This window comes from Salvelinus alpinus, chromosome 7, assembly GCF_045679555.1.
Source record: "Salvelinus alpinus chromosome 7, SLU_Salpinus.1, whole genome shotgun sequence".
NCBI lineage: Eukaryota > Metazoa > Chordata > Actinopteri > Salmoniformes > Salmonidae > Salvelinus > Salvelinus alpinus.
Genome location: NC_092092.1, coordinates 88,452,347 through 88,477,858, shown reverse-complemented (window position 1 = coordinate 88,477,858; position 25,512 = coordinate 88,452,347). Strand labels below are relative to the sequence as shown.

Sequence of the window (25,512 nt, the reverse complement as noted above, 5' to 3'; positions counted from 1 at the left end):
CCATCTTAACCCAGATCACCCCAGAAGGAGAGAAGATGATCGCCTACATCTCCAGAGGTATCCGCTGAGTTGAATGTAAGTAAGAAGGAGTGTCTGGCTGTTGTCTGGGCAGTAGAGATGTGGTCAACCAGATCTGAACACAATCAGACCACAAAGTGACTTTTGTGCGTCTAGATTCGTCATTTCAATGCTGTCTTCGTATTCTGATAGCAGAAGTCGCATGTAAGTGTCAAGTGTAGACACGACCCATGTCACGGACGGATCGGATTTATATTGGACTGAGTTGTGTACAAGGCAGGACATGGGATTATGAACTGACAATTATTGGGTGTTTTAGTTACGAACTCATAGGGTTGGGTCATTGTGAAAATAAAGTGTTTTTTGTTGTCTTTGCCTGAACTTTGATACAATATAATTTTGAGTTTTGTGCTATATATTTCTGTGTGATTATTTTGTTCCAATTTCATACATAAGGTGTACAAAGAAGTTTCTCTAGTTATATTCAGTTTCCTCTAGTTTGAACCTGTTTTATGTAGCTTATATTGTTTTGTGAATCAGGGTGAACATTACAACCTAATGAAACATTCTGGGTACCTTTAAAGAACATATTAAATGTGTTCTGGGAACATATCTCTTGTGATGTCACCACAATGTTCCCACCAGACTGTTCCCACAACCTAATGAAACATTCTGGGAACCTTTAAAGAACATATTAAATGCGTTCTGGGAACATTCTCGCAACACCAAGCAATGTTTTATGCAAACATTCTATAATCAGCACAACTGGACAGTTGTGTGTTATTAGAACATTTCCGCGACCTAACAAATGTTCTGGGAACTTTCACAGAATCAATTTCGGTTTGCTGGGTGGGCTAGCCGGGAAGGATTTCATAATACCACATTAGCTACCTTATACAGCAATTAAACATTTAATGATGTTTGAAAATGCTGTAGCCAAAACACTGACAATATCTCTTCAAAAGCAAGTGGCTTCTTATACAGTGGTGGGAAGCATATCACCCACAAGTAGTCCAACTGTTGATCTGTCAGAGAGTGTAGAAGTAGTTAAACTGTTGATCTGTCAGAGAGTGTAGGAGTAGTTCAACTGTTGATCTGTCAGAGAGTGTAGAAGTAGTTCAACTGTTGATCTGTCAGAGAGTGTAGAACTAGTTCAACTGTTGATCTGTCAGAGAGTGTAGAAGTAGTTCAACTGTTGTTCTGTCAGAGAGTGTAGAAGTAGTTCAACTGTTGATCTGTCAGAGAGTGTAGGAGTAGTTCAACTGTTGATCTGTCAGAGAGTGTAGAAGTAGTTCAACTGTTGATCTGTCAGAGAGTGTAGAAGTAGTTCAACTGTTGATCTGTCAGAGAGTGTAGGAGTAGTCCAACTGTTGATCTGTCAGAGAGTGTAGAAGTAGTTCAACTGTTGATCTGTCAGAGAGTGTAGAAGTAGTTCAACTGTTGTTCTGTCAGAGAGTGTAGAAGTAGTTCAACTGTTGTTCTGTCAGAGAGTGTAGAAGTAGTTCAACTGTTGTTCTGTCAGAGAGTGTAGAAGTAGTTCAACTGTTGATCTGTCAGAGAGTGTAGGAGTAGTTCAACTGTTGTTCTGTCAGAGAGTGTAGAAGTAGTCCAACTGTTGTTCTGTCAGAGAGTGTAGGAGTAGTTCAACTGTTGATCTGTCAGAGAGTGTAGGAGTAGTCCAACTGTTGATCTGTCAGAGAGTGTAGGAGTAGTTCAACTGTTGTTCTGTCCGAGAGTGTAGGAGTAGTTCAACTGTTGATCTGTCAGAGAGTGTAGGAGTAGTTCAACTGTTGTTCTGTCAGAGAGTGTAGAAGTAGTCCAACTGTTGATCTGTCAGAGAGTGTAGAAGTAGTCCAACTGTTGATCTGTCAGAGAGTGTAGAAGTAGTCCAACTGTTGATCTGTCAGAGAGTGTAGGAGTAGTCCAACTGTTGATCTGTCAGAGAGTGTAGGAGTAGTCCAACTGTTGATCTGTCAGAGAGTGTAGGAGTAGTCCATCTGTTGATCTGTCAGAGAGTGTAGAAGTAGTTCAACTGTTGTTCTGTCAGAGAGTGTAGAAGTAGTCCAACTGTTGATCTGTCAGAGAGTGTAGAAGTAGTCCAACTGTTGATCTGTCAGAGAGTGTAGGAGTAGTCCAACTGTTGATCTGTCAGAGAGTGTAGGAGTAGTCCAACTGTTGATCTGTCAGAGAGTGTAGGAGTAGTCCATCTGTTGATCTGTCAGAGAGTGTAGGAGTAGTCCAACTGTTGATCTGTCAGAGAGTGTAGGAGTAGTCCAACTGTTGATCTGTCAGAGAGTGTAGGAGTAGTCCATCTGTTGATCTGTCAGAGAGTGTAGAAGTAGTTCAACTGTTGTTCTGTCAGAGAGTGTAGAAGTAGTTCAACTGTTGATCTGTCAGAGAGTGTAGAAGTAGTCCAACTGCTGATCTGTCACAGAGTGTAGAAGTAGTTCAACTGTTGATCTGTCAGAGAGTGTAGAAGTAGTTCAACTGCTGATCTGTCAGAGAGTGTAGAAGTAGTTCAACTGTTGATCTGTCAGAGAGTGTAGGAGTAGTCCAACTGCTGATCTGTCAGAGAGTGTAGGAGTAGTTCAACTGTTGATCTGTCAGAGAGTGTAGAAGTAGTTCAACTGTTGATCTGTCAGAGAGTGTAGAAGTAGTTCAACTGTTGATCTGTCAGAGAGTGTAGGAGTAGTTCAACTGTTGTTCTGTCAGAGAGTGTAGAAGTAGTTCAACTGTTGTTCTGTCAGAGAGTGTAGAAGTAGTTCAACTGTTGATCTGTCAAAGAGTGTAGATCTGATCTGTCAGAGAGTGTAGGAGTAGTTCAACTGTTGATCTGTCAGAGAGTGTAGGAGTAGTTCAACTGTTGATCTGTCAGAGAGTGTAGATCTGATCTGTCAGAGAGTGTAGGAGTAGTTCAACTGTTGATCTGTCAGAGAGTGTAGGAGTAGTTCAACTGTTGATCTGTCAGAGAGTGTAGGGTTGTGTCCTAAATACCAACCTATTCTCTGGCCATTTGGGAATCAACCTAGTGACGTAGTTCACTTCTACAAGGCAACGTTCTTCACATCTTGGTTCTACAGTTCTACAGGGGTGTGCAGGCTTTTGTTCCCACCCAGCACAAACCCACCAGATTCTACTAATCAAGGTCTTGGTGAGTAATTCATTAGTTAAATTGGGTGGGTTAGTGCTGGGCTGGAACTAAAGCCTGTAGCTCTCCAGAACACAGTAAACTTCCTCCTGAGTCCTGCTGGTAGACATGGCGCCCCCTAGCGTTGAAACACAGTAAACTTCCTCCTGAGTCCTGCTGGTAGACATGGTATGTGATCGCCCCCTAGCGTTGAAAACGTAGAGCTACTGCTGTTGTCTCTCGTCGTGATGTGTGTTTTGGCCTATATTTATATTGTATTTATTTATTTATTTAATCCCATGCGTGCAGGAAGCCTTTTTCTTTTGGTAGGCTGTCATTGTAAATAAGAAATTGTTCTTAACTGACTTGCCGAGTTAAATAAATGAAATAACTATTTGTTTTCCACCATATGGCAGTTAAGAGCTCGTTTCTCTCCACATGTATCACTGCAATATGATCAGATAGGAAGTTATTAGGTATAAATCATCTATCAGATTATCAAAGGGAAATAACTTTATTAACAACATCACATGACATTATGTGAAATCTGACACTTGACTAAACTGCCCAGAGTCAAGTCACTTGACTACTGAATGGCTGGCCAAGATTATTCTGAGCCATGGAGCCATTCGAGATGAGGTGAAATTAAATATGTCTGACTGTATACTAATGGTACATAAATAACCCTGGGACCAGTGTGATATGCTGCATGTCAGTATTTTTTTAAACCTTTATTTAAACTAGGCATGTTCTTATTTTCATTGAGGGCCTAGGAACAGTAACTGCCTGTTCAGGGGCAGAATGATAGATTTGTACCTTGTCAGCTTGGGGATTTGAACTTGCAACCTTTCGGTTACTAGACCAACCACCCTAGTATCTATCTAGTGGGCAAGGCTACATTGAAGGTAGGTAGGGAGGACCCTGAAAGAGGGCAGGCAGGCAGGAAGGTAGGGCCCTGAAAGAGGACAAGCAGGTAGGAAGGCAGGGCCCTGAAAGAGGACAGGCAGGTAGGAAGGCAGGGCCCTGAAAGAGGACAGGCAGGTAGGAAGGCAGGGCCCTGAAAGAGGACAGGCAGGTAGGAAGGCAGGGCCCTGAAAGAGGACAGGCAGGTAGGAAGGCAGGGCCCTGAAAGAGGACAGGCAGGTAGGAAGGCAGGGCCCTGAAAGAGGACAGGCAGGTAGGAAGGCAGGGCCCTGAAAGAGGGCAGGAAGGCAGGGAGGCAGGGCCCTGAAAGAGGACAGGCAGGTAGGAAGGCAGGGCCCTGAAAGAGGACAGGCAGGTAGGAAGGCAGGGCCCTGAAAGAGGACAGGCAGGTAGGAAGGCAGGGCCCTGAAAGAGGACAGGCAGGTAGGAAGGCAGGGCCCTGAAAGAGGACAGGCAGGTAGGAAGGCAGGGCCCTGAAAGAGGACAGGCAGGTAGGAAGGCAGGGCCCTGAAAGAGGACAGGCAGGCAGGAAGGCAGGGCCCTGAAACAGACTGGACATTACAGCAGTAGGGAGAGACAGACAGACTGGACATTACAACAGTAGGGAGAGACAGACAGACTGGACATTACAGCAGTAGGGAGAGACAGACTGGACATTACAGCAGTAGGGAGAGACAGACAGACTGGACATTACAGCAGTAGGGAGAGACAGACTGGACATTACAGCAGTAGGGAGAGACAGACAGACTGGACATTACAGCAGCAGGGAGAGACAGACACTACTGCTGTATATATAGTGTATGTTGAAGGGGTGTCCTCATACTGCTGTATATATAGTGTATGTTGAAGGGGTGTCCTCATACTGCTGTATATATAGTGTATGTTGAAGGGGTGTCCTCATACTGCTGTATATATAGTGTATGTTGAAGGGGTGTCCTCATACTGCTGTATATATAGTGTATGTTGAAGGGGTGTCCTCATACTGCTGTATATATAGTGTATGTTGAAGGGGTGTCCTCATACTGCTGTATATATAGTGTATGTTGAAGGGGTGTCCTCATACTGCTGTATATATAGTGTATGTTGAAGGGGTGTCCTACTGCTGTATATATAGTGTATGAAGGGCTGTCCTCATACTGCTGTATATATAGTGTATGTTGAAGGGGTGTCCTCATACTGCTGTATATATAGTGTATGTTGAAGGGGTGTCCTCATACTGCTGTATATATAGTGTATGTTGAAGGGGTGTCCTCATACTGCTGTATATATAGTGTATGTTGAAGGGGTGTCATACTGCTGTATATATAGTGTATGAAGGGGTGTCCTCATACTGCTGTATATATAGTGTATGTTGAAGGGGTGTCCTCATACTGCTGTATATATAGTGTATGTTGAAGGGGTGTCCTCATACTGCTGTATATATAGTGTATGTTGAAGGGGTGTCCTCATACTGCTGTATATATAGTGTATATTGAAGGGGTGTCCTCATACTGCTGTATATATAGTGTATGTTGAAGGGGTGTCCTACTGCTGTATATATAGTGTATGAAGGGCTGTCCTCATACTGCTGTATATATAGTGTATGTTGAAGGGGTGTCCTCATACTGCTGTATATATAGTGTATGTTGAAGGGGTGTCCTCATACTGCTGTATATATAGTGTATGTTGAAGGGGTGTCCACATACTGCTGTATATATAGTGTATGTTGAAGGGGTGTCCTCATACTGCTGTATATATAGTGTATGATGAAGAGGTGTCCTCATACTGCTGTATATATAGTGTATGAAGGGGTGTCCTCATACTGCTGTATATATAGTGTATGTTGAAGGGGTGTCCTCATACTGCTGTATATATAGTGTATGTTGAAGGGGTGTCCTCATACTGCTGTATATATAGTGTATGTTGAAGGGGTGTCATACTGCTGTATATATAGTGTATGTTGAAGGGGTGTCCTCATACTGCTGTATATATAGTGTATGTTGAAGGGGTGTCCTCATACTGCTGTATATATAGTGTATGTTGAAGGGGTGTCATACTGCTGTATATTTAGCGTATGTTGAAGGGGTGTCCTCATACTGCTGTATATATAGTGTATGTTGACGGGGTGTCCTCATACTGCTGTATATATAGTGTATGTTGAAGGGGTGTCCACATACTGCTGTATATATAGTGTATATTGAAGGGGTGTCCTCATACTGCTGTGTATATAGTGTATGTTGAAGGGGTGTCCTCATACTGCTGTATATATAGTGTATGTTGAAGGGGTGTCCACATACTGCTGTATATATAGTGTATGTTGAAGGGGTGTCATACTGCTGTATATTTAGTGTATGTTGAAGGGGTGTCCTCATACTGCTGTATATATAGTGTATGTTGAAGGGGTGTCCTCATACTGCTGTATATATAGTGTATGTTGAAGGGGTGTCATACTGCTGTATATTTAGCGTATGTTGAAGGGGTGTCCTCATACTGCTGTATATATAGTGTATAAAGGGGTGTCCTCATACTGCTGTATATATAGTGTATGTTGACGGGGTGTCCTCATACTGCTGTATATATAGTGTATGTTGAAGGGGTGTCCACATACTGCTGTATATATAGTGTATGTTGAAGGGGTGTCCTCATACTGCTGTATATTTAGTGTATGTTGAAGGGGTGTCCACATACTGCTGTATATATAGTGTATGAAGGGGTGTCCTCATACTGCTGTATATATAGTGTATGTTGAAGGGGTGTCCTCATACTGCTGTGTATATAGTGTATGTTGAAGGGGTGTCCACATACTGCTGTATATATAGTGTATGTTGAAGGGGTGTCCACATACTGCTGTATATATAGTGTATGTTGAAGGGGTGTCATACTGCTGTATATATAGTGTATGAAGGGGTGTCCTCATACTGCTGTATATATAGTGTATGTTGAAGGGGTGTCCTCATACTGCTGTATATATAGTGTATGTTGAAGGGGTGTCATACTGCTGTATATATAGTGTATGTTGAAGGGGTGTCCTCATACTGCTGTATATATAGTGTATGTTGAAGGGGTGTCCTCATACTGCTGTATATATAGTGTATGTTGAAGGGGTGTCCTCATACTGCTGTATATATAGTGTATGTTGAAGGGGTGTCCTCATACTGCTGTGTATATAGTGTATGTTGAAGGGGTGTCCTCATACTGCTGTATATATAGTGTATGTTGAAGGGGTGTCATACTGCTGTATATATAGTGTATGTTGAAGGGGTGTCCTCATACTGCTGTATATATATAGTGTATGAAGGGGTGTCCTCATACTGCTGTATATATATAGTGTATGAAGGGGTGTCCTCATACTGCTGTATATATATAGTGTATGAAGGGGTGTCCTCATACTGCTGTATATATAGTGTAAATGGATGAGTCCAGGAACGTGCTGTATGCTGTACAGAGTATATGGATGAGTCCAGGATCGTGCTGTATGCTCTTCAGAGTATATATATAAAGTATATATATAATCCTTATAGTGCACTACCCTGGTCAAAAGTAGCACACTATATAGGGAATAGGGTGCCATTTGGGACGCATTCTTATTCTGTGGTTTGCTGGAATCTAAATGTGATTAGTTGTGTATTCAGGTGTTCTTTCTGGCCCCGTTTATACATCTGCCTCAGCCATGGACACATCTGCCTCAGTAATGGACACATCTGCCTCAGCCATGGACACGTCTACCTCAGCCATGGACACATCTACCTCAGTAATGGACACGTCTACCTCAGCCATGGACACGTCTACCTCAGCCATGGACACATCTGCCTCAGTAATGGACACGTCTACCTCAGCAATGGACACGTCTACCTCAGCCATGGACACGTCTACCTCAGCCATGGACACGTCTACCTCAGCCATGGACACGTCTACCTCAGCCATGGACACGTCTACCTCAGCCATGGACACATCTGCCTCAGTAATGGACACATCTACCTCAGTAATGGACACATCTGCCTCAGCCACGGACACATCTGCCTCAGCCACGGACACATCTGCCTCAGCCACGGACACATCTGCCTCAGCCACGGACACATCTGCCTCAGCCACGGACACATCTGCCTCAGTAATGGACACATCTGCCTCAGCCATGGACACATCTGCCTCAGCCACGGACACATCTACCTCAGCCACGGACACATCTACCTCAGCCACGGACACATCTGCCTCAGCCACGGACAAATCTGCCTCAGCCACGGACACATCTGCCTCAGCCACGGACAAATCTGCCTCAGCCACGGACACATCTGCCTCAGCCACGGACAAATCTACCTCAGCCACGGACACGTCTGCCTCAGCCACGGACACGTCTGCCTCAGCCACGGACACGTCTGCCTCAGCCACGGACACGTCTGCCTCAGCCACGGACACGTCTGCCTCAGTAATGGACACGTCTGCCTCAGCCATGGACACGTCTGCCTCAGCCATGGACACGTCTGCCTCAGCCATGGACACGTCTGCCTCAGCCATGGACACGTCTGCCTCAGCCATGGACACGTCTGCCTCAGCCATGGACACGTCTGCCTCAGCCATGGACACGTCTGCCTCAGCCATGGACACGTCTGCCTCAGCCATGGACACGTCTGCCTCAGCCATGGACACGTCTGCCTCAGCCATGGACACATCTGCCTCAGCCATGGACACATCTGCCTCAGCCATGGACACATCTGCCTCAGCCATGGACACATCTGCCTCAGTAATGGACACATCTGCCTCAGTAATGGACACATCTGCCTCAGTAATGGACACATCTGCCTCAGTAATGGACACATCTGCCTCAGCCATGGACACATCTGCCTCAGCCATGGACACATCTGCCTCAGCCATGGACACATCTGCCTCAGCCATGGACACATCTGCCTCAGCCATGGACACATCTGCCTCAGCCATGGACACATCTGCCTCAGTAATGGACACATCTGCCCCAGTAATGGACACATCTGCCTCAGTAATGGACACATCTGCCTCAGTAATGGACACATCTGCCTCAGTAATGGACACATCTGCCTCAGTAATGGACACGTCTGCCTCAGTAATGGACACGTCTGCCTCAGTAATGGACACGTCTGCCTCAGTAATGGACACGTCTGCCTCAGTCACGGACACGTCTGCCTCAGTCACGGACACGTCTGCCTCAGTCACGGACACGTCTGCCTCAGTCACGGACACGTCTGCCTCAGTCACGGACACGTCTGCCTCAGTCACGGACACGTCTGCCTCAGCCACGGACACATCTGCCTCAGCCACGGACACATCTGCCTCAGCCATGGACACATCTGCCTCAGCCATGGACACATCTACCTCAGCAATGGACACATCTACCTCAGTAATGGACACATCTACCTCAGCCATGGACACGTCTACCTCAGCCATGGACACGTCTGCCTCAGCCATGGACACGTCTGCCTCAGCCATGGACACGTCTGCCTCAGCCATGGACACGTCTGCCTCAGTCATGGACACGTCTACCTCAGTCATGGACACGTCTGCCTCAGTCATGGACACGTCTACCTCAGCCATGGACACGTCTACCTCAGCCATGGACACGTCTACCTCAGCCATGGACACATCTGCCTCAGTAATGGACACATCTGCCTCAGTAATGGACACATCTGCCTCAGTAATGGACACATCTGCCTCAGTAATGGACACATCTGCCTCAGCCATGGACACATCTGCCTCAGCCATGGACACATCTGCCTCAGCCATGGACACATCTGCCTCAGCCATGGACACACCTGCCTCAGCCATGGACACATCTGCCTCAGCCATGGACACATCTGCCTCAGCCATGGACACATCTGCCTCAGTAATGGACACACCTCCATGGGAGGATCAGGACAGAAATGCTGCATCAGGTAGTTGTGCATCACAGCTGTAGCGATGATCACCTTGCAGCATCTTCTTGGCTTGAAACCAAGTGTATTGCGAAAACACTGGAATCTATTTTTCCATACTCCAAACATACGCTCGACCATCCCTCTCGTGCAGATATGAGCTCGGTTGTAATCTTTGCTACTCAGCTGTTGTAGGATTTATGTATGGAGTGAATAAAAAGTTACTCTGACCATATACATTGTCACCAAGTAGTAGTCCATTATGTTGTCCTCTCGGAAACTGAGCACACAATGAAGAGTTGAGACAAGTCCTTGAATCGTGAGTTGCACCGTTCCAACAATGTTTAGGGTGTATAGATGGATGTCATGTTCCCAACAAGTGTCAAACTCCTGATGCTGAGGAGTACAGGAACCGTAAGGACCGGTTTACCATCAACTCCTGATGCTGAGGAGTACAGGAACCGTAAGGACCGGTTTACCATCAACTCCTGATGCTGAGGAGTACAGGAACCGTAAGGACCGGTTTACCATCAACTCCTGATGCTGAGGAGTACAGGAACCGTAAGGACCGGTTTACCATCAACTCCTGATGCTGAGGAGTACAGGAACCGTAAGGACCGGTTTACCATCAACTCCTGATGCTGAGGAGTACAGGAACCGTAAGGACCGGTTTACCATCAACTCCTGATGCTGAGGAGTACAGGAACCGTAAGGACTGGTTTACCATCAACTCCTGATGCTGAGGAGTACAGGAACTGTAAGGACCGGTTTACCATCAACTCCTGATGCTGAGGAGTACAGGAACCGTAGGAACCGGTTTACCATCAACTCCTGATGCTGAGGAGTACAGGAACTGTAAGGACCGGTTTACCATCAACTCCTGATGCTGAGGAGTACAGGAACTGTAAGGACCGGTTTACCATCAACTCCTGATGCTGAGGAGTACAGGAACTGTAAGGACCGGTTTACCATCAACTCCTGATGCTGAGGAGTACAGGAACTGTAAGGACCGGTTTACCATCAACTCCTGATGCTGAGGAGTACAGGAACTGTAAGGACCGGTTTACCATCAACTCCTGATGCTGAGGAGTACAGGAACTGTAAGGACCGGTTTACAATCAACTCCTGATGCTGAGGAGTACAGGAACCGTAAGGACCGGTTTACCATCAACTCCTGATGCTGAGGAGTACAGGAACCGTAAGGACCGGTTTACCATCAACTCCTGATGCTGAGGAGTACAGGAACCGTAAGGACTGGTTTACCATCAACTCCTGATGCTGAGGAGCACAGGAACTGTAAGGACCGGTTTACCATCAACTCCTGATGCTGAGGAGTACAGGAACCGTAGGAACCGGTTTACCATCAACTCCTGATGCTGAGGAGTACAGGAACTGTAAGGACCGGTTTACCATCAACTCCTGATGCTGAGGAGTACAGGAACTGTAAGGACCGGTTTACCATCAACTCCTGATGCTGAGGAGTACAGGAACTGTAAGGACCGGTTTACCATCAACTCCTGATGCTGAGGAGTACAGGAACTGTAAGGACCGGTTTACCATCAACTCCTGATGCTGAGGAGTACAGGAACCGTAAGGACCGGTTTACCATCAACTCCTGATGCTGAGGAGTACAGGAACCGTAAGGACCGGTTTACCATCAACTCCTGATGCTGAGGAGTACAGGAACCGTAAGGACCGGTTTACCATCAATGTTTAGAGTGTATGCACTCCTAATATAAAGTTCAATCACTCCTGGGAAGTGCCCATATTCATAGAATTGCACTTTATAGTTGGCTTGACCAGCAGCATCAGGAGACTAGATGTAAAGACTCCTCCGTTCACAAAATGGCCCCTGCAGACTTTATAGTTGGCTTGACCAACAGCATCAGGACACTTGATGTTAAAGACTCCTCAGTTCACAAAATGGCCCCTGCAGACTTTATAGTTGGCTTGACCAGCAGCATCAGGACACTTGATGTTAAAGACTCCTCAGTTCACAATATGGCCCTTGCAGACTTTATAGTTGGCTTGGCCAGCAGCATCAGGAAACTAGATGTTAAAGACTCCTCAGTTCACAAAATGGCCCCTGCAGACTTTATAGTTGGCTTGGCCAGCAGCATCAGGAACCTTGATGTTAAAGACTCCTCGGTTCACAAAATGGCCCCTGCAGACTTTGAACTATTCTACACACCGTTGCATCACTGGCACCACACAAATCACCAGTTTCACAATGAAAGATCACCAATGCCAAAAACCTCAACATGATCAGAACTAGGAGATATTTGGGTAAAGGCCTTCTGAGACGGAGAGAATTGTCTAGGCTCAAGCAAAGATATGCTCTCCAATATATTCTTTGTAATAACGAAAGCGGTCTGGAAAAGCTTGAGTAATTTAATGGATTACTCCTATTCACAAGTACTAGTCTGGTTGGCCTCTCTAGTGCATGTTGGTCTTCAGTTAGATATTACAAATAGTCCATGCTCCCTCACAAACAGCACGAAGCAGAAGTTAAACCTGCCTTTTTGAAAGATTCATTTAAGCTTCCATTTAGTCCTAGAGTAGCTCTAATTCTCCCTCTTGCAATCGGCTTTGTTTAATCCAGAACAGGCTAAATCTACCACTAAGAAATCTGTGCAAGTCACTTTGAGTTGACAGCTCAAACAGGCATTTTTAGTCTGGGACTAGGTTTAAGCCTCGTCTGTGAAAACAGCCCTAAGACTAGTGAAGAACGGCTAATATTGACCGTGCTATTAGAAAGTGAGGTCTATGCCGAGTCAGAGAGAAGAAGGTTTCAAAACACACTTAGAAATGTAGGCAGGCCTAAACCAAACAACTCAGGCAAATTTAAACCAGGTCAAATCTTTGAGGTCACAAGGGGAGTTCAGAGCATTAAGTTATTGTGAGGACCACATTTACATGGAGCTCTATTCAAGCCACATCACAGAAGTTCAGCGTGATTGACATTTATAAAGGCAACGTTCCTGCTGTAGTGGAGACGGCACGGTCAAACGCTGCATATGTCAGGATCAATCACCTTCACGGAATCTGTAGCACTTCACCTTCACAGATTGAAGAGAACCCATATTCTATGGCGGACAGGAATCACGATGTGATTGAGGGTGTTTTAACTAACTAAGAAACAGCCCTCTAACTTCATTCAGGTGTTGTGAGCATGGTGGATTTAGGTCATGCACATCTGGGGGGGGGGGGGGGTAGCATCTGGATTTAAAAAGTGAAAACTCTACCATCACATTTCACATGCCCTTTTTTAAAGGACATCTTTTTCCATTCCCACTGTACCTTCATAACAGATAACGACTAAACACAAACAACCAGACGTCGTGATCTAGCTGAACCAGTTCCTCCACATTTCAACCATTCACCCAGGCCCTTCCAGTTGACAAGGAAACATGTTCCTAAAATAGTTTTAATTACAGATAAGGTAGACAAGTAAAATACAAATAGACTATTCTTTAAAATAACACCATTTTTCCACCAAGTACACTACACAAGTCTTACAGACCAGGTAGTGAAGGGTTAAGTCCTCTACAGAACACTGACAGACAGGAAGTCCGTACAGTTTGAAAAAGGAAACAGGTGTTGAGGAAATGGTTCAGAGGATATTGAGGCACTTGACAGGTCGCTTACTGACTCAGCATTTAGCAGGCAAAAATAAAATATGTCATTGTTTTGACAAGGCAACAGGAAATGGTTCTAAGTAATGTTGAAGGCCTGGTGTGTCGCTGAGACAATGGACGGTCATGTATTGGTTCAGCACTCTCCTTTACTCCTGATGTGAACGTTACTCTTCTGCTCCCTGGGAACACACACGGAGAAAAATTAGACACGCAGAGCAAAAAGACAAGACAGTAGAACGCTTTAGTTGAACACCTACATGTTTTCAAAGCACAGCATGCATTCGTTAGCATAGCTGCTGCCGTCGCTTCCACACACTGGCTCGTAGTTGCGGGGGCACATGGGCAAGTTGTACTGGGCACAGTCAGCCTGTTGGACAAAGACCAGGTTATGTCATAAAGGACTTTGGTCTCAATAAATAGAGGTATTGGTAATAGTGTTCTGTATGAGACCACTACGAAGAGAACAAACCATACGTTTCCCTTCCACAGTGCACCCGGGGTGCATTCATTAGTCAAATTTTATTGCAAAACGTTTCACAATGGAAACCTTTAACTCTAGAAAGCAAACAGTCCCTGTTTTTCTCCATTTGGTCCATGTACAATATAAATTCTCATCTGTTGAACATTGAGTAGTACACTGTTCGTTGCAAAATGTTTTGTAATGGAATCGTACTCTTAAGCCTCACCCCCCCCCTCTGAGATTTACTGCAGCCCTCATCCTCCACCGTTCTGCCAGTCACATTCTGTTAAAGGTCCCCAAAGCACACACCTCTGGGTCGCTCCTCTTTTCAGTTCGCTGCAGCTAGCGAATGGAACGAGCTGCAACAAACACTCAAACTGGACAGTTCTGGATCTCTTCATGCAAACACTCCACCATGGACACTCTTATTGACAGTTGCTTTGTGTGATGTATTGTGGTCGCTACGTTCTTGACCTTTGTGCTGTTGACTTTGCCCAATAATGAATGTGCTGCTACCATGTTGTGTTAGGGCTCTTCATGTTGTGTTAGGGCTCTTCATGTTGTGTTAGGGCTCTTCATGTTGTGTTAGGGCTCTTCATGTTGTGTTAGGGCTCTTCATGTTGTGTTAGGGCTCTTCATGTTGTGTTAGGGCTCTTCATGTTGTGTTAGGGCTCTTCATGTTGTGTTAGGGCTCTTCATGTTGTGTTAGGGCTCTTCATGTTGTGTTAGGGCTCTTCATGTTGTGTTAGGGCTCTTCATGTTGTGTTAGGGCTCTTCATGTTGTGTTAGGGCTCTTCATGTTGTGTTAGGGCTCTTCATGTTGTGTTAGGGCTCTTCATGTTGTGTTAGGGCTCTTCATGTTGTGTTAGGGCTCTTCATGTAGTGTTAGGGCTCTTCATGTAGTGTTAGGGCTCTTCATGTAGTGTTAGGGCTCTTCATGTAGTGTTAGGGCTCTTCATGTAGTGTTAGGGCTCTTCATGTAGTGTTAGGGCTCTTCATGTAGTGTTAGGGCTCTTCATGTAGTGTTAGGGCTCTTCATGTAGTGTTAGGGCTCTTCATGTAGTGTTAGGGCTCTTCATGTAGTGTTAGGGCTCTTCATGTAGTGTTAGGGCTCTTCATGTAGTGTTAGGGCTCTTCATGTAGTGTTAGGGCTCTTCATGTAGTGTTAGGGCTCTTCATGTAGTGTTAGGGCTCTTCATGTAGTGTTGAGAAGTGTATTTTATCCTATATTTACATGTTTAATCCCAGGCCCCCGACCCCACAGAATGCCTTTTAGTAGGCTGTCATTGTAAATAAGAATTTGTTCTTAACCGACTTGCCTAGTTCAATAAATTAATACACCAGACTGTCATGTCAACCAATTGTTAATTAGGAAGTGACTATACATAATCAAATCTTATTGGTCACATACACGTGTTTCGCAGATGTTATTGCAGGTGTAGCGAAATGTTTGCGTTTCTTGCTCCGACAGTGAAGTAATATCTAACAATGTATACCCAACACACACACCTAAGTAAAATGGAGTTAAAAAATATATAAATATGGACGAATGTCAGTGGCATAGACCAAGATACAGTAGAATACAGGTGTACAATAAAATATAACGTTACTAACTACTGTTAATCGAGTACATAGGACAAGTGTTTTATGAATACGTAAAGTCTTTCACTCCCCCCATAAAACAAACAGTTTGCCTGCTCACCTCTGTGGTGCCGTCAGGGAGACTCGCTCCCCGTGCCAAAACTAAAAACAGAGAAAGATGTCAAGCCTCAGCCTCATTGTGATTTAACGATTTAACGGCAGATTTCCAACCTAAACAGACGGTGCATGTTTATCTAGTCATACATGTGTGCGTTCGCCAACAAAAGGCAGTCCGCCGGTAGTATCGACGGTTTGTCTAAAGAAGTTAAGTCTGCTCTTAGAAGTTAATGTACATCTATTTGTTGTTATTTAATACAACTATTTGACTGCCTCTTGAAACGAATTAAGTATAAGTTAAACAACGCTCACCGGCAACACAGAGAAGGGCGAGAGTCAGCCGTGTAAAGTTCCACATTGTTCCGTTGTGAAGGTGGGCAGACATGTGACGTTGTCCGGCACCGGAGCGGTATTTATACCGTGTAGTCTCCACCCCCTAAGGTTCGTCACTAGTTACCACAATCACAAAGTCATAAACCCCGGCTATTTCTAAAATAGGCCTAACCCTTATAACCTTACATTGTAATGCATTTTTTACGAAATAGTAACCGTTTTTTAATGATACGTTTTAACAATGCACCGTAAAAAATAACCGCCAAAGATGTCACACGCGTTTCCCAAAACACCATGCAGTGTACTTACAAAGTGAAACTTTACTGTGTGTGTGTGTGTGTGTGTGTGTGTGTGTGTGTTGCCATGCTATGTTGTTGTTTTAGGTCAAGGTTATGTAGTGTTGTGTTGTCTCTCTTGTTGTGATGTGTGATGTGTGTTTTGTCCTTTTGTTTTATTTAATGTATTTTAATTTTTAATCCCAGCCCACGTCCCCGCAGAAGGCCTTTTGGTAGACCGTCATTGTAAATAAGAATTGGTTCTTAACTGACTTGCCTAGTTAAATAAAGGTTAAATAAAATATACAAACAAATAACTAAAAAGTGTGCGTGGTGTGATATCTCTGAAAGAGCTTATAAGTAAGTATTTCACTACACCTGTTGTATTCAACGCATGTGATAAATACAACGTTTTTTGATCGCGTACACAGATTTGCAAATATTATCGTAGGTGCAGCGGAATGCTTGTGTTTCTAACTCCAACAGTAGTCGTCCAAAAAGTAAACAATTCATTAAGAAATAACAGAACGAGCAATGTCAGAGTCCGGAATGTCAAGAGTCCGGAATGTCAAGAGTCCGGAATGTCAGAGTCCGGAATGTCAAGAGTCCGGAATGTCAAGAGTCCGGAATGTCAAGAGTCCTGAATGTCAAGAGTCCGGAATGTCAAGAGTCCGGAATGTCAGAGTCCGGAATGTCAGAGTCCGGAATGTCAAGAGTCCGGAATAATTTTTGCAAAAATGTTTTACCTTATTTACATAAGTATTCAGACCCTTTGCTATGAGACTCTACATTGAGCTCAGGTGCATCCGGTTTCCATTGATCATCCTTGAGATGTTTCTAGAACTTGATTGGAGTCCACCTGTTGTAAATTTAATTGATTGGTCATGATTTGGTAAGGCACACACCTGTCAATGTAAGGTCCCACAGTTGACAGTGCATGTCAGAGCTTAAACCAAGCCATGAGGTCGAAGGAATTGTCCGTAGAGCTCCCAGACATGATTCTGTCAAGGCACAGATTTGGGGAAGGGTACCAAAACATTTCTGCATCGTTGAAGGTCCCCAAGAACACAGTGGCCTCCATCATTCTTAAATGGAAGAAGTTTGGAAACACCAAGACTCTTCCTAGAGCTGGCCACCCGGCCAAACTGAGCAATCGGGGGAGAAGGGCCTTTGTCAGGAAGGTGAACAATAACCCAATGGTCACTCTGACAGAGCTCCAGAGTTCCTCTGTGGAGATGGGAGAACCTTCCAGAAGGACAACCATCTCTGCAGCACTCCATCAATCAGGCCTTTATGGTAGAGTGGTCAGATGGAAGCCACTCCTCAGTTAAAGGCACATGACAGCCCACTTGGAGTTTGCCAAGAGGCACCTAAAGACTCTCAGACCATGAGAAACAAGATTCTCTAGTCTGATTAAACCAAGATTGAACTCTTTGGCCTGAATGCCAAGCATCATGTCTGGAGGAAACCTGGCACCGTACCTAATGTGTTGGCAGCATCATGCTCCCGGGGACTGGGAGACTAGACAGGATCGAGGGAAGGATGATCGGAGCAAAGTAGAGAGATCTTTGATGCAAACCTGCTCCAGAGCGCTCAGGACCTCAAACTGGGGCGCAGGAGTGGCTTCGGGACAAGTCTCTGAATGTCCTTGAGTGGCCCAGCCAGAGCCCAGACTTGAATCCGATCTAACATCTCTGGAGAGACCTGAAAATAGCTCTGCAGCGACGCTCCCCATCCAACCTAACAGAGCTTGAGAGGATCTGCAGAGAAGAATGGGAGAAACTCCCCAAATACAGGTGTGCCAAGCTTGTAGCGTCATACACAAGAAGACAAGGCTGTAATCACTGCCAAAGATGATTCAACAAAGTACTGAGTAAAGGGTCTGAATACTTATGTAAATGATTTATTTTTAATAGCGTTAACACCAGATACTGACTGGTTTTCTGATCCATGCCCCTACATTTTATTTATTTATTTGTGACCAACAGATGCATATCTGTATTCCCAGTAATGTAAAATCCAAATCCATTGAGCCTAATTAATGTATTCCAATTGACTGATTCCCTTTTATGAACTGTAACTTATTAAAACCTTTGAAATTGTTGCATGATTTTTGTTGTCGACAAGTGTGCTCTCTGAATTTACCAATGACCCAGAGCACACTTCTGACCCACTGGAGGCTATTTACGAACGCACCCATCATATCGGCCACGCCGCCATTAAACCTCAAAGAAGAATACAACCAGGTGGCACGTTGTCAGGTTACATTCTCAAACATAACGTTTTGGTCCAGCGTGACAGCCTCCATAATGCCGCTGCAGCCGAGTCCTGTGTGGCTTCCCACCGACCTCAATGTCACCAAAAGATGTATCATGTACAAACTGCTCGTCTTGGAGAACGCCAGGAATACACTGGACAAACAACTACGACATTTAACCGAAGAGGTAATTGGCTAACTACAGCTAGTTAAATAGCTCCATCGGTATACCGCAAGCTTTAGCTAGGTGGCTATGCTAACACTAGCTGGAAACTTGTGAATGCAGAGTTGAGGCCCAGTTACCTAGTCAACTTGATTGAGCAAAATATACTGGTACATTTCCCATTTTTGTCTGTGATTGAACTTTCAATCATGACTTACTCTTTGAATGATAACTAGCTAGCAAGGTAATGAATATGGTAGTTGGTTAGTTAGTGAACTTTAGGCCGTTTTGGGGACTAGTGAACTAGCTACTAAGGGTGAGCCGAACTCGTCATAGTATACTCGTGATTGGAAACCCGGTAGTTAAATGCCACTAAAGCCTATACCTGAAGTGCGCATTACTGGGCTATTGCTCAAGCACATATCAGAGCCCGCATCATTATGTTCCTTCACTTATTCCCATACAATGTTAAAAAATAAACGACCCCGACAGATGAAAATGCGCGATTTAGTCCTATTTTATTATCAACTAAATAGTCTAATGAATAACCCAATGCGTGGTTGGTTACTACTGTCATCATTTATTCCAGACACCGGTTTAGGTGAAGGTAACGTTTGACTTTCGAGAGGAGTTAAACTTCTCTCCCGACACTTACGCCACAGCATTTGTACAAATCAAAATAAACAATCTACATTTGTAATTTTATTTTCTAATGATCTGTCGCTCAGATCATTAAACATGCATTGTCGAAATGAAGTAATAATTGCAAGCATGGGCTTGGATACAGACGGACATCATCAGCAATGGAATAATTATACTGACAAAGAACTTTATTTAACTAGGCAAGACAGTTAAGAACAAATTTACAATGACTGCCTGACCTGGACGACCCTGGGCCAATTGTGCGCTGGCCTACACGACTCACGATTACGGCCGGTTGTGATACAGCCAGGGATCGAACCCGGGTCTCTAGCACTGTGATGCAGTGCCTTAGACCGCTGCGCCACTCAGGATCCCAAAGTAGGCCTACTAAACAACGCCAAGTAGACAAAAACAACTGTGTGGCCTCAAAAGTCTACAGGAAATGACTAGATTGATGAGCTACAGATTCTGTGTCCTACAGGATGTTTGGAGAAGGGGAGACTTGTACCCTGAGACAACACAAGTCTCATGAGTGAAACAGAGTCACGGAGTGCCTGTCTGGTAAATATGAGCAGAGGGAGAGCGGCTTGTTCTAGTCCAATCGTTGGAGCAGGCTCAATCGATAACCCGCTCGTTTCTTTACAGACAGAATAACTAGCCAATAGTTGTTTGGAGCGTATATTTTTCAACTGTGCTGTGATGTTTCAAAACATTTCTTAACCTTTCTATTCTCATAGTTTCTACAGATTGTAAATTTAAAATACATATTTTTGCTAAAAGTATTTGTTGATCGATTGATATGACTTTTCAAATCACCCAGTAGTGCTATATGCAGGGTTTGCTCCAGGTAAATATTCAAATTCTTCAGCCATTCCTGGACCTGTAACCAAAAACAAGCTACGTATGGACAGTACCAAAACAAAAAGATCTAATGATCTCTTCACAGCAGAATCTGCAGAGCTGGGAAGGTTGTATCCCCCATATAAATAACATTCAATTGGTTGCAAGAATTTTGTAGAATAATTTAAATTGAATCCAGCGTCGTTTTGTTTATCAGTTCATAAACCATGTGCCATGGAATCAGTACGTTCAAAAAATGTTGGTCCTTAAATGAAAATAAAAAAGTCTACCAGTTATCACAATTTTCTTTAACCAATTATGGTCTTTAATGCCGACAGACAAGTTCCTTACTTTTTGCTGCAATTAGTTGGTTGTAATTTTGGGCAGAGCAGACATTTCCATATGTTTTTGTTAGATGCATGTTTGACAACTCCACCAGTCCTTTTCATGATATAATTTATGAAGATTATACCTATTTAAAAAAATATATATATTAAAAATTAAAAAAATATATTAAAAAAATTAATAAATTAGTATATTTGAGTTTAACCACATTATTTGTTCTGTCTTTCTGGTGGATTAAATTTAAACTACAACCAACTTTCTATGGATTGTTTTAAAAATAGTGATATTTGAGAGATGATTTATTTTCTTTTTTAACTTAAAGGGAGAGGTTGTAATCTGAATAAAGGTGAGAGGTTGTAATCTGAATAAAGGTGAGAGGTTGTAATCTGAATAAAGGTGAGAGGTTGTAATCTGAATAAAGGGAGAGGTTGTAATCTGAATAAAGGTGAGAGGTTGTAATCTGAATAAAGGTGAGAGGTTGTAATCTGAATAAAGGGAGAGGTTGTAATCTGAATAAAGGGAGAGGTTGTAATCTGAATAAAGGTGAGAGGTTGTAATCTGAATAAAGGTGAGAGGTTGTAATCTGAATAAAGGTGAGAGGTTGTAATCTGAATAAAGGGAGAGGTTGTAATCTGAATAAAGGTGAGAGGTTGTAATCTGAATAAAGGGAGAGGTTGTAATCTGAATAAAGGGAGAGGTTGTAATCTGAATAAAGGGGAAAAAGGCCTTTCTTGAACATGGGGTGAAACATTCTTACTAATTTTCTAGAGACCCATTTTGGATTTAAGTAGGGATGCACCGATATGACATTTTTGGCCAATACCGATATCCAATATTTTCCTTGCCAACAAAATGTTATACCGATAACTGATATTTACAATTTTTGCGGTCTTTTAAGCTTTCTAGTACAGTTAAATAGTTAACACACACATTGACACAGCGGTCTAAGGCACTGCATCTCAGTGCAAGAGCCGTCACTACAGTCCCTGGTTCTAATCCAGGCTGGTTCACATCCGGCCGTGATTGGGAGTCCCATAGGGTGGTGCACAATTGGCCCAGCGTCGTCCGGGTTTGGCCGTGGTAGGCCTTCATTGTAAATAAGAATTTGTTCTTAACTGACTTGCCTAGTTAAATAAAGGTTACACACACCCCATTTCTAGTTAATATTGTCTGATTCTGATATGCTCACCGATATATCGTGCATCCCTAGATTTAAGTATTAACTTTTGTATGACTGATGCCTTTAGTGAGAGGTCTAATGCTTTAAAATGTAATTTCTGCTCTCCAAATTGATTATATAAATAACCAAGTTTAATTTTGTCTGCTTGCCGTTCCAAATAAAATTGAATATTTTGTTCTCAAATAATATAAGAACTGTTTGCTAGATGTAGGCAAGACCATAAGACAATAGGTAAACTGGAATATGACTTAAGAGTTAATCAGGGTGATTTTTCCACAAATAGACAGGTATTTACCTTCCCATGGTAGCAAGATCTTATCTATTTTTGTTAACTTTCTATTAAAATGTATTGTAGTGAGATCATTTCGTTCTTTTGGGATATGTATGCTATGAATAACAGGCATTCACCACTCGTGTGTGAATGCTTATGTAAATGAGATTTCTGTAAAATGTTTTAAAAACATGTTTTCATTATGGTGTGTAGATGGGTGAGAATAGTTTTTAAACCATTATTGAATTCAGGACTGTAACACAGTAAAATGAAAAACAGTAAATAATAAGTCGAGGGGTATGAGTACATTCTGAAGGCGCTGTAGTTAGTCACTGTATCACATTTTCACAAAGTCCTTTAGATGTAGTGATCTACTTTTTTTCAAAGTAATTCGTTACGTAAACTATATTTTTCTTAAGGTATATTTAGTGCATCTTAGCTTATTCCAGTGTTTAGTCATGTGTAGCTTGGTAAACTATATATTCAGACTTATTTACCTAACTCTGACTTTGTTGGGACACTATATTTTGTAATAAAAGATCCCAAGACTGACACGTTTCTGAATTCCTACAGGCCAACGTGGATGTCCAACGCTTCCTGAGCGCGCCTCATCCTACCAGTGTGCTGGACAACCTCGTCAGGTCTTTGGATGCTAAATGTTATGCCATTGAGAAACTTTCAACTGCATTCAAAAACCTGACGACCGGTAAGTTCCATTGAGTGATTTGTTATGCCAGTTGTATCTGTCATCATGACCCAATCCCAAATGGACCCGAGACCCTTATGGATTTGATTGGTATAAGTAATATGGTGAAATGTCCACTTAGCCTATCAGAGGGCAATTACCATATTGATTGAACAAAGGGTTGAACAGTATCCAGATGTTTGTATCCTTCCCAGGATTTAGTACCGGTTTAGTACACAATACGGTTTACGGTAGTACCGGTTTAGTACACAATACGGTTTACGGTAGTACCGGCTTAGTACACAATACGGTTTACGGTAGTACCGGCTTAGTACACAATACGGTTTATGGTAGTACCGGCTTAGTACACAATACGGTTTATGGTAGTACCGGCTTAGTACACAATACGGTTTACGGTAGTACCGGTTTAGTACACAATACGGTTTATGGTAGTACCGGTTTAGTACACAATACGGTTTATGGTAGTACCGGTTTAGTACACAATACGGTTTATGGTAGTACCGGCTTAGTACACAATACGGTTTATGGTAGTACCGGTTTAGTACACAATACGGTTTATGGTAGTACCGGTTTAGTACACAATACGGTTTACGGTAGTACCGGTTTAGTACACAATACGGTTTACGGTAGTACCGGTTTAGTACACAATACGGTTTATGGTAGTACCGGTTTAGTACACAATACGGTTTATGGTAGTACCGGTTTAGTACACAATACGGTTTATGGTAGTACCGGTTTAGTACACAATACGGTTTACGGTAGTACCGGTTTAGTACACAATACGGTTTACGGTAGTACCGGTTTAGTACACAATACGGTTTACGGTAGTACCGGTTTAGTACACAATACGGTTTATGGTAGTACCGGCTTAGTACACAATACGGTTTATGGTAGTACCGGTTTAGTACACAATACGGTTTATGGTAGTACCGGTTTAGTACACAATACGGTTTATGGTAGTACCGGTTTAGTACACAATACGGTTTATGGTAGTACCGGTTTAGTACACAATACGGTTTATGGTAGTACCGGCTTAGTACACAATACGGTTTATGGTAGTACCGGTTTAGTACACAATACGGTTTATGGTAGTACCGGTTTAGTACACAATACGGTTTACGGTAGTACCGGTTTAGTACACAATACGGTTTATGGTAGTACCGGTTTAGTACACAATACGGTTTATGGTAGTACCGGCTTAGTACACAATACGGTTTACGGTAGTACCGGTTTAGTACACAATACGGTTTACGGTAGTACCGGTTTAGTACACAATACGGTTTACGGTAGTACCGGTTTAGTACACAATACGGTTTATGGTAGTACCGGTTTAGTACACAATACGGTTTACGGTAGTACCGGTTTAGTACACAATACGGTTTACGGTAGTACCGGTTTAGTACACAATACGGTTTATGGTAGTACCGGTTTAGTACACAATACGGTTTACGGTAGTACCGGTTTAGTACACAATACGGTTTACGGTAGTACCGGTTTAGTACACAATACGGTTTATGGTAGTACCGGCTTAGTACACAATACGGTTTATGGTAGTACCGGCTTAGTACACAATACGGTTTATGGTAGTACCGGTTTAGTACACAATACGGTTTATGGTAGTACCGGTTTAGTACACAATACGGTTTATGGTAGTACCGGTTTAGTACACAATACGGTTTACGGTAGTACCGGTTTAGTACACAATACGGTTTACGGTAGTACCGGTTTAGTACACAATACGGTTTACGGTAGTACCGGTTTAGTACACAATACGGTTTACGGTAGTACCGGTTTAGTACACAATACGGTTTACGGTAGTACCGGTTTAGTACACAATACGGTTTATGGTAGTACCGGTTTAGTACACAATACGGTTTACGGTAGTACCGGTTTAGTACACAATACGGTTTACGGTAGTACCGGTTTAGTACACAATACGGTTTACGGTAGGCCATTGCTTTTTCATTATATGCTCATTTACTTGTGTGGCTGCCATCCGAATTGCGTTTCTGTTGTCGTCTGATGAAAATTAAGCTTTTTTTCTGCCGAATGTGTTGCACTGATGTATTTTCGGTGAAGGAAATCTCTAGTTGCACGTCTGACCACTCTATTGAAGCAAAAAAACAACTTGACTTTCAATATAAAACATGACCCCTGTCAAAACAAATATTAAAGTGCATTGAAAAAGTTTAAAAAGGAGTTTTGATGGTATTGATAAACCATCCTGTGGCTATTTCCATATACACCGGTAGACAGTATACTGCCCAGGAGTAATTACACACTAGAATCTTCTCTTATCTCCACAAGTGTGAGGGGTCGAAGGTCACCAACCTTTTGATCTGAGCCCAGATCGCTTTGAGTCCCAAAGAAAGCAGAGCTCTACCACTCAGATGTTGTTGTTTTTTAAAACAGGACTTTAGAAGTGTGAGCCGTTGCAACGTTAACCATTTTAAAAACAGATCTAGAGCAATAAGGTTTGTGCAGTAGGCCAAATACATTATGACTGCATATTGTCTGTGAATTGCCCTACCAGTGTTGTTCTTCTCATACCATTTATATTTTTAATCGGTATTCAGACCCCTTGACTTTTTCCACATTTTGTTACGTTACAGCCTTTTCAAAAATCGATTAAAATGTTTTTTTCCCCTCAATCTACACACTACACACCCCATAATGACAAAGAAAACTGGTTTTTATAATTTTTGCCAATGCCTTATTTACATAAGTATTCAGACCCTTTGCTATGAGACTTGAAATTGAGCTCAGGTGCATCATGT

General features: G+C 43.2%; 3 protein-coding genes across 3 annotated transcripts in view; 1 reads left to right on the top strand and 2 right to left on the bottom strand.

Annotated features, from left to right (window-relative positions):
* Positions 1–7,699: 7,699 nt before the first annotated feature.
* LOC139581964 (protein AHNAK2-like) lies at positions 7,700–9,883 on the bottom strand. The gene has a single exon (XM_071412152.1). It carries the CDS (start codon positions 9,881–9,883, stop codon positions 7,700–7,702), a length of 2,184 nt encoding a protein of 727 aa, XP_071268253.1.
* Positions 9,884–13,340: 3,457 nt separating this feature from the next.
* Positions 13,341–16,203, bottom strand: LOC139581831 (trypsin inhibitor ClTI-1-like). The gene is made up of 4 exons (XM_071412044.1): positions 16,036–16,203; positions 15,728–15,768; positions 13,823–13,932; positions 13,341–13,744 (listed from the first exon to the last, which is right to left on the bottom strand). Exons 1-4 carry the CDS (start codon positions 16,106–16,108, stop codon positions 13,699–13,701), a joined length of 270 nt encoding a protein of 89 aa, XP_071268145.1. The 5' UTR covers positions 16,109–16,203; the 3' UTR covers positions 13,341–13,698.
* A 2,348-nt stretch (positions 16,204–18,551) lies between these two features.
* The window catches only part of LOC139581963 (uncharacterized), a 39,274-nt gene continuing 32,313 nt past the window's right edge, over positions 18,552–25,512 (top strand). Inside the window, exons 1-2 of the mRNA XM_071412151.1 lie at positions 18,552–18,775; positions 22,603–22,735. Of these exons, the coding sequence (XP_071268252.1) occupies positions 18,641–18,775; positions 22,603–22,735 (268 nt within the window). The 5' untranslated portion in view covers positions 18,552–18,640. The remainder of the gene's footprint in view (positions 18,776–22,602; positions 22,736–25,512) is intronic.

Excerpts from the sequence above, each read along its gene's own strand:
- LOC139581964 (XM_071412152.1), bottom strand. The coding sequence starts at position 9,883 with ATGGCTGAGGCAGATGTGTCCATGGCTGAGGCAGATGTGTCCATGGCT.
- LOC139581831 (XM_071412044.1), bottom strand. The coding sequence starts at position 16,108 with ATGTCTGCCCACCTTCACAACGGAACAATGTGGAACTTTACACGGCTG. Across the intron at positions 15,769-16,035 it reads CGCCCTTCTCTGTGTTGCCG|TTTTGGCACGGGGAGCGAGT; the intron begins GTGAGCGTTGTT and ends CTCTGTTTTTAG. Across the intron at positions 13,745-13,822 it reads ATGCTGTGCTTTGAAAACAT|GGAGCAGAAGAGTAACGTTC; the intron begins GTAGGTGTTCAA and ends GTGTGTTCCCAG.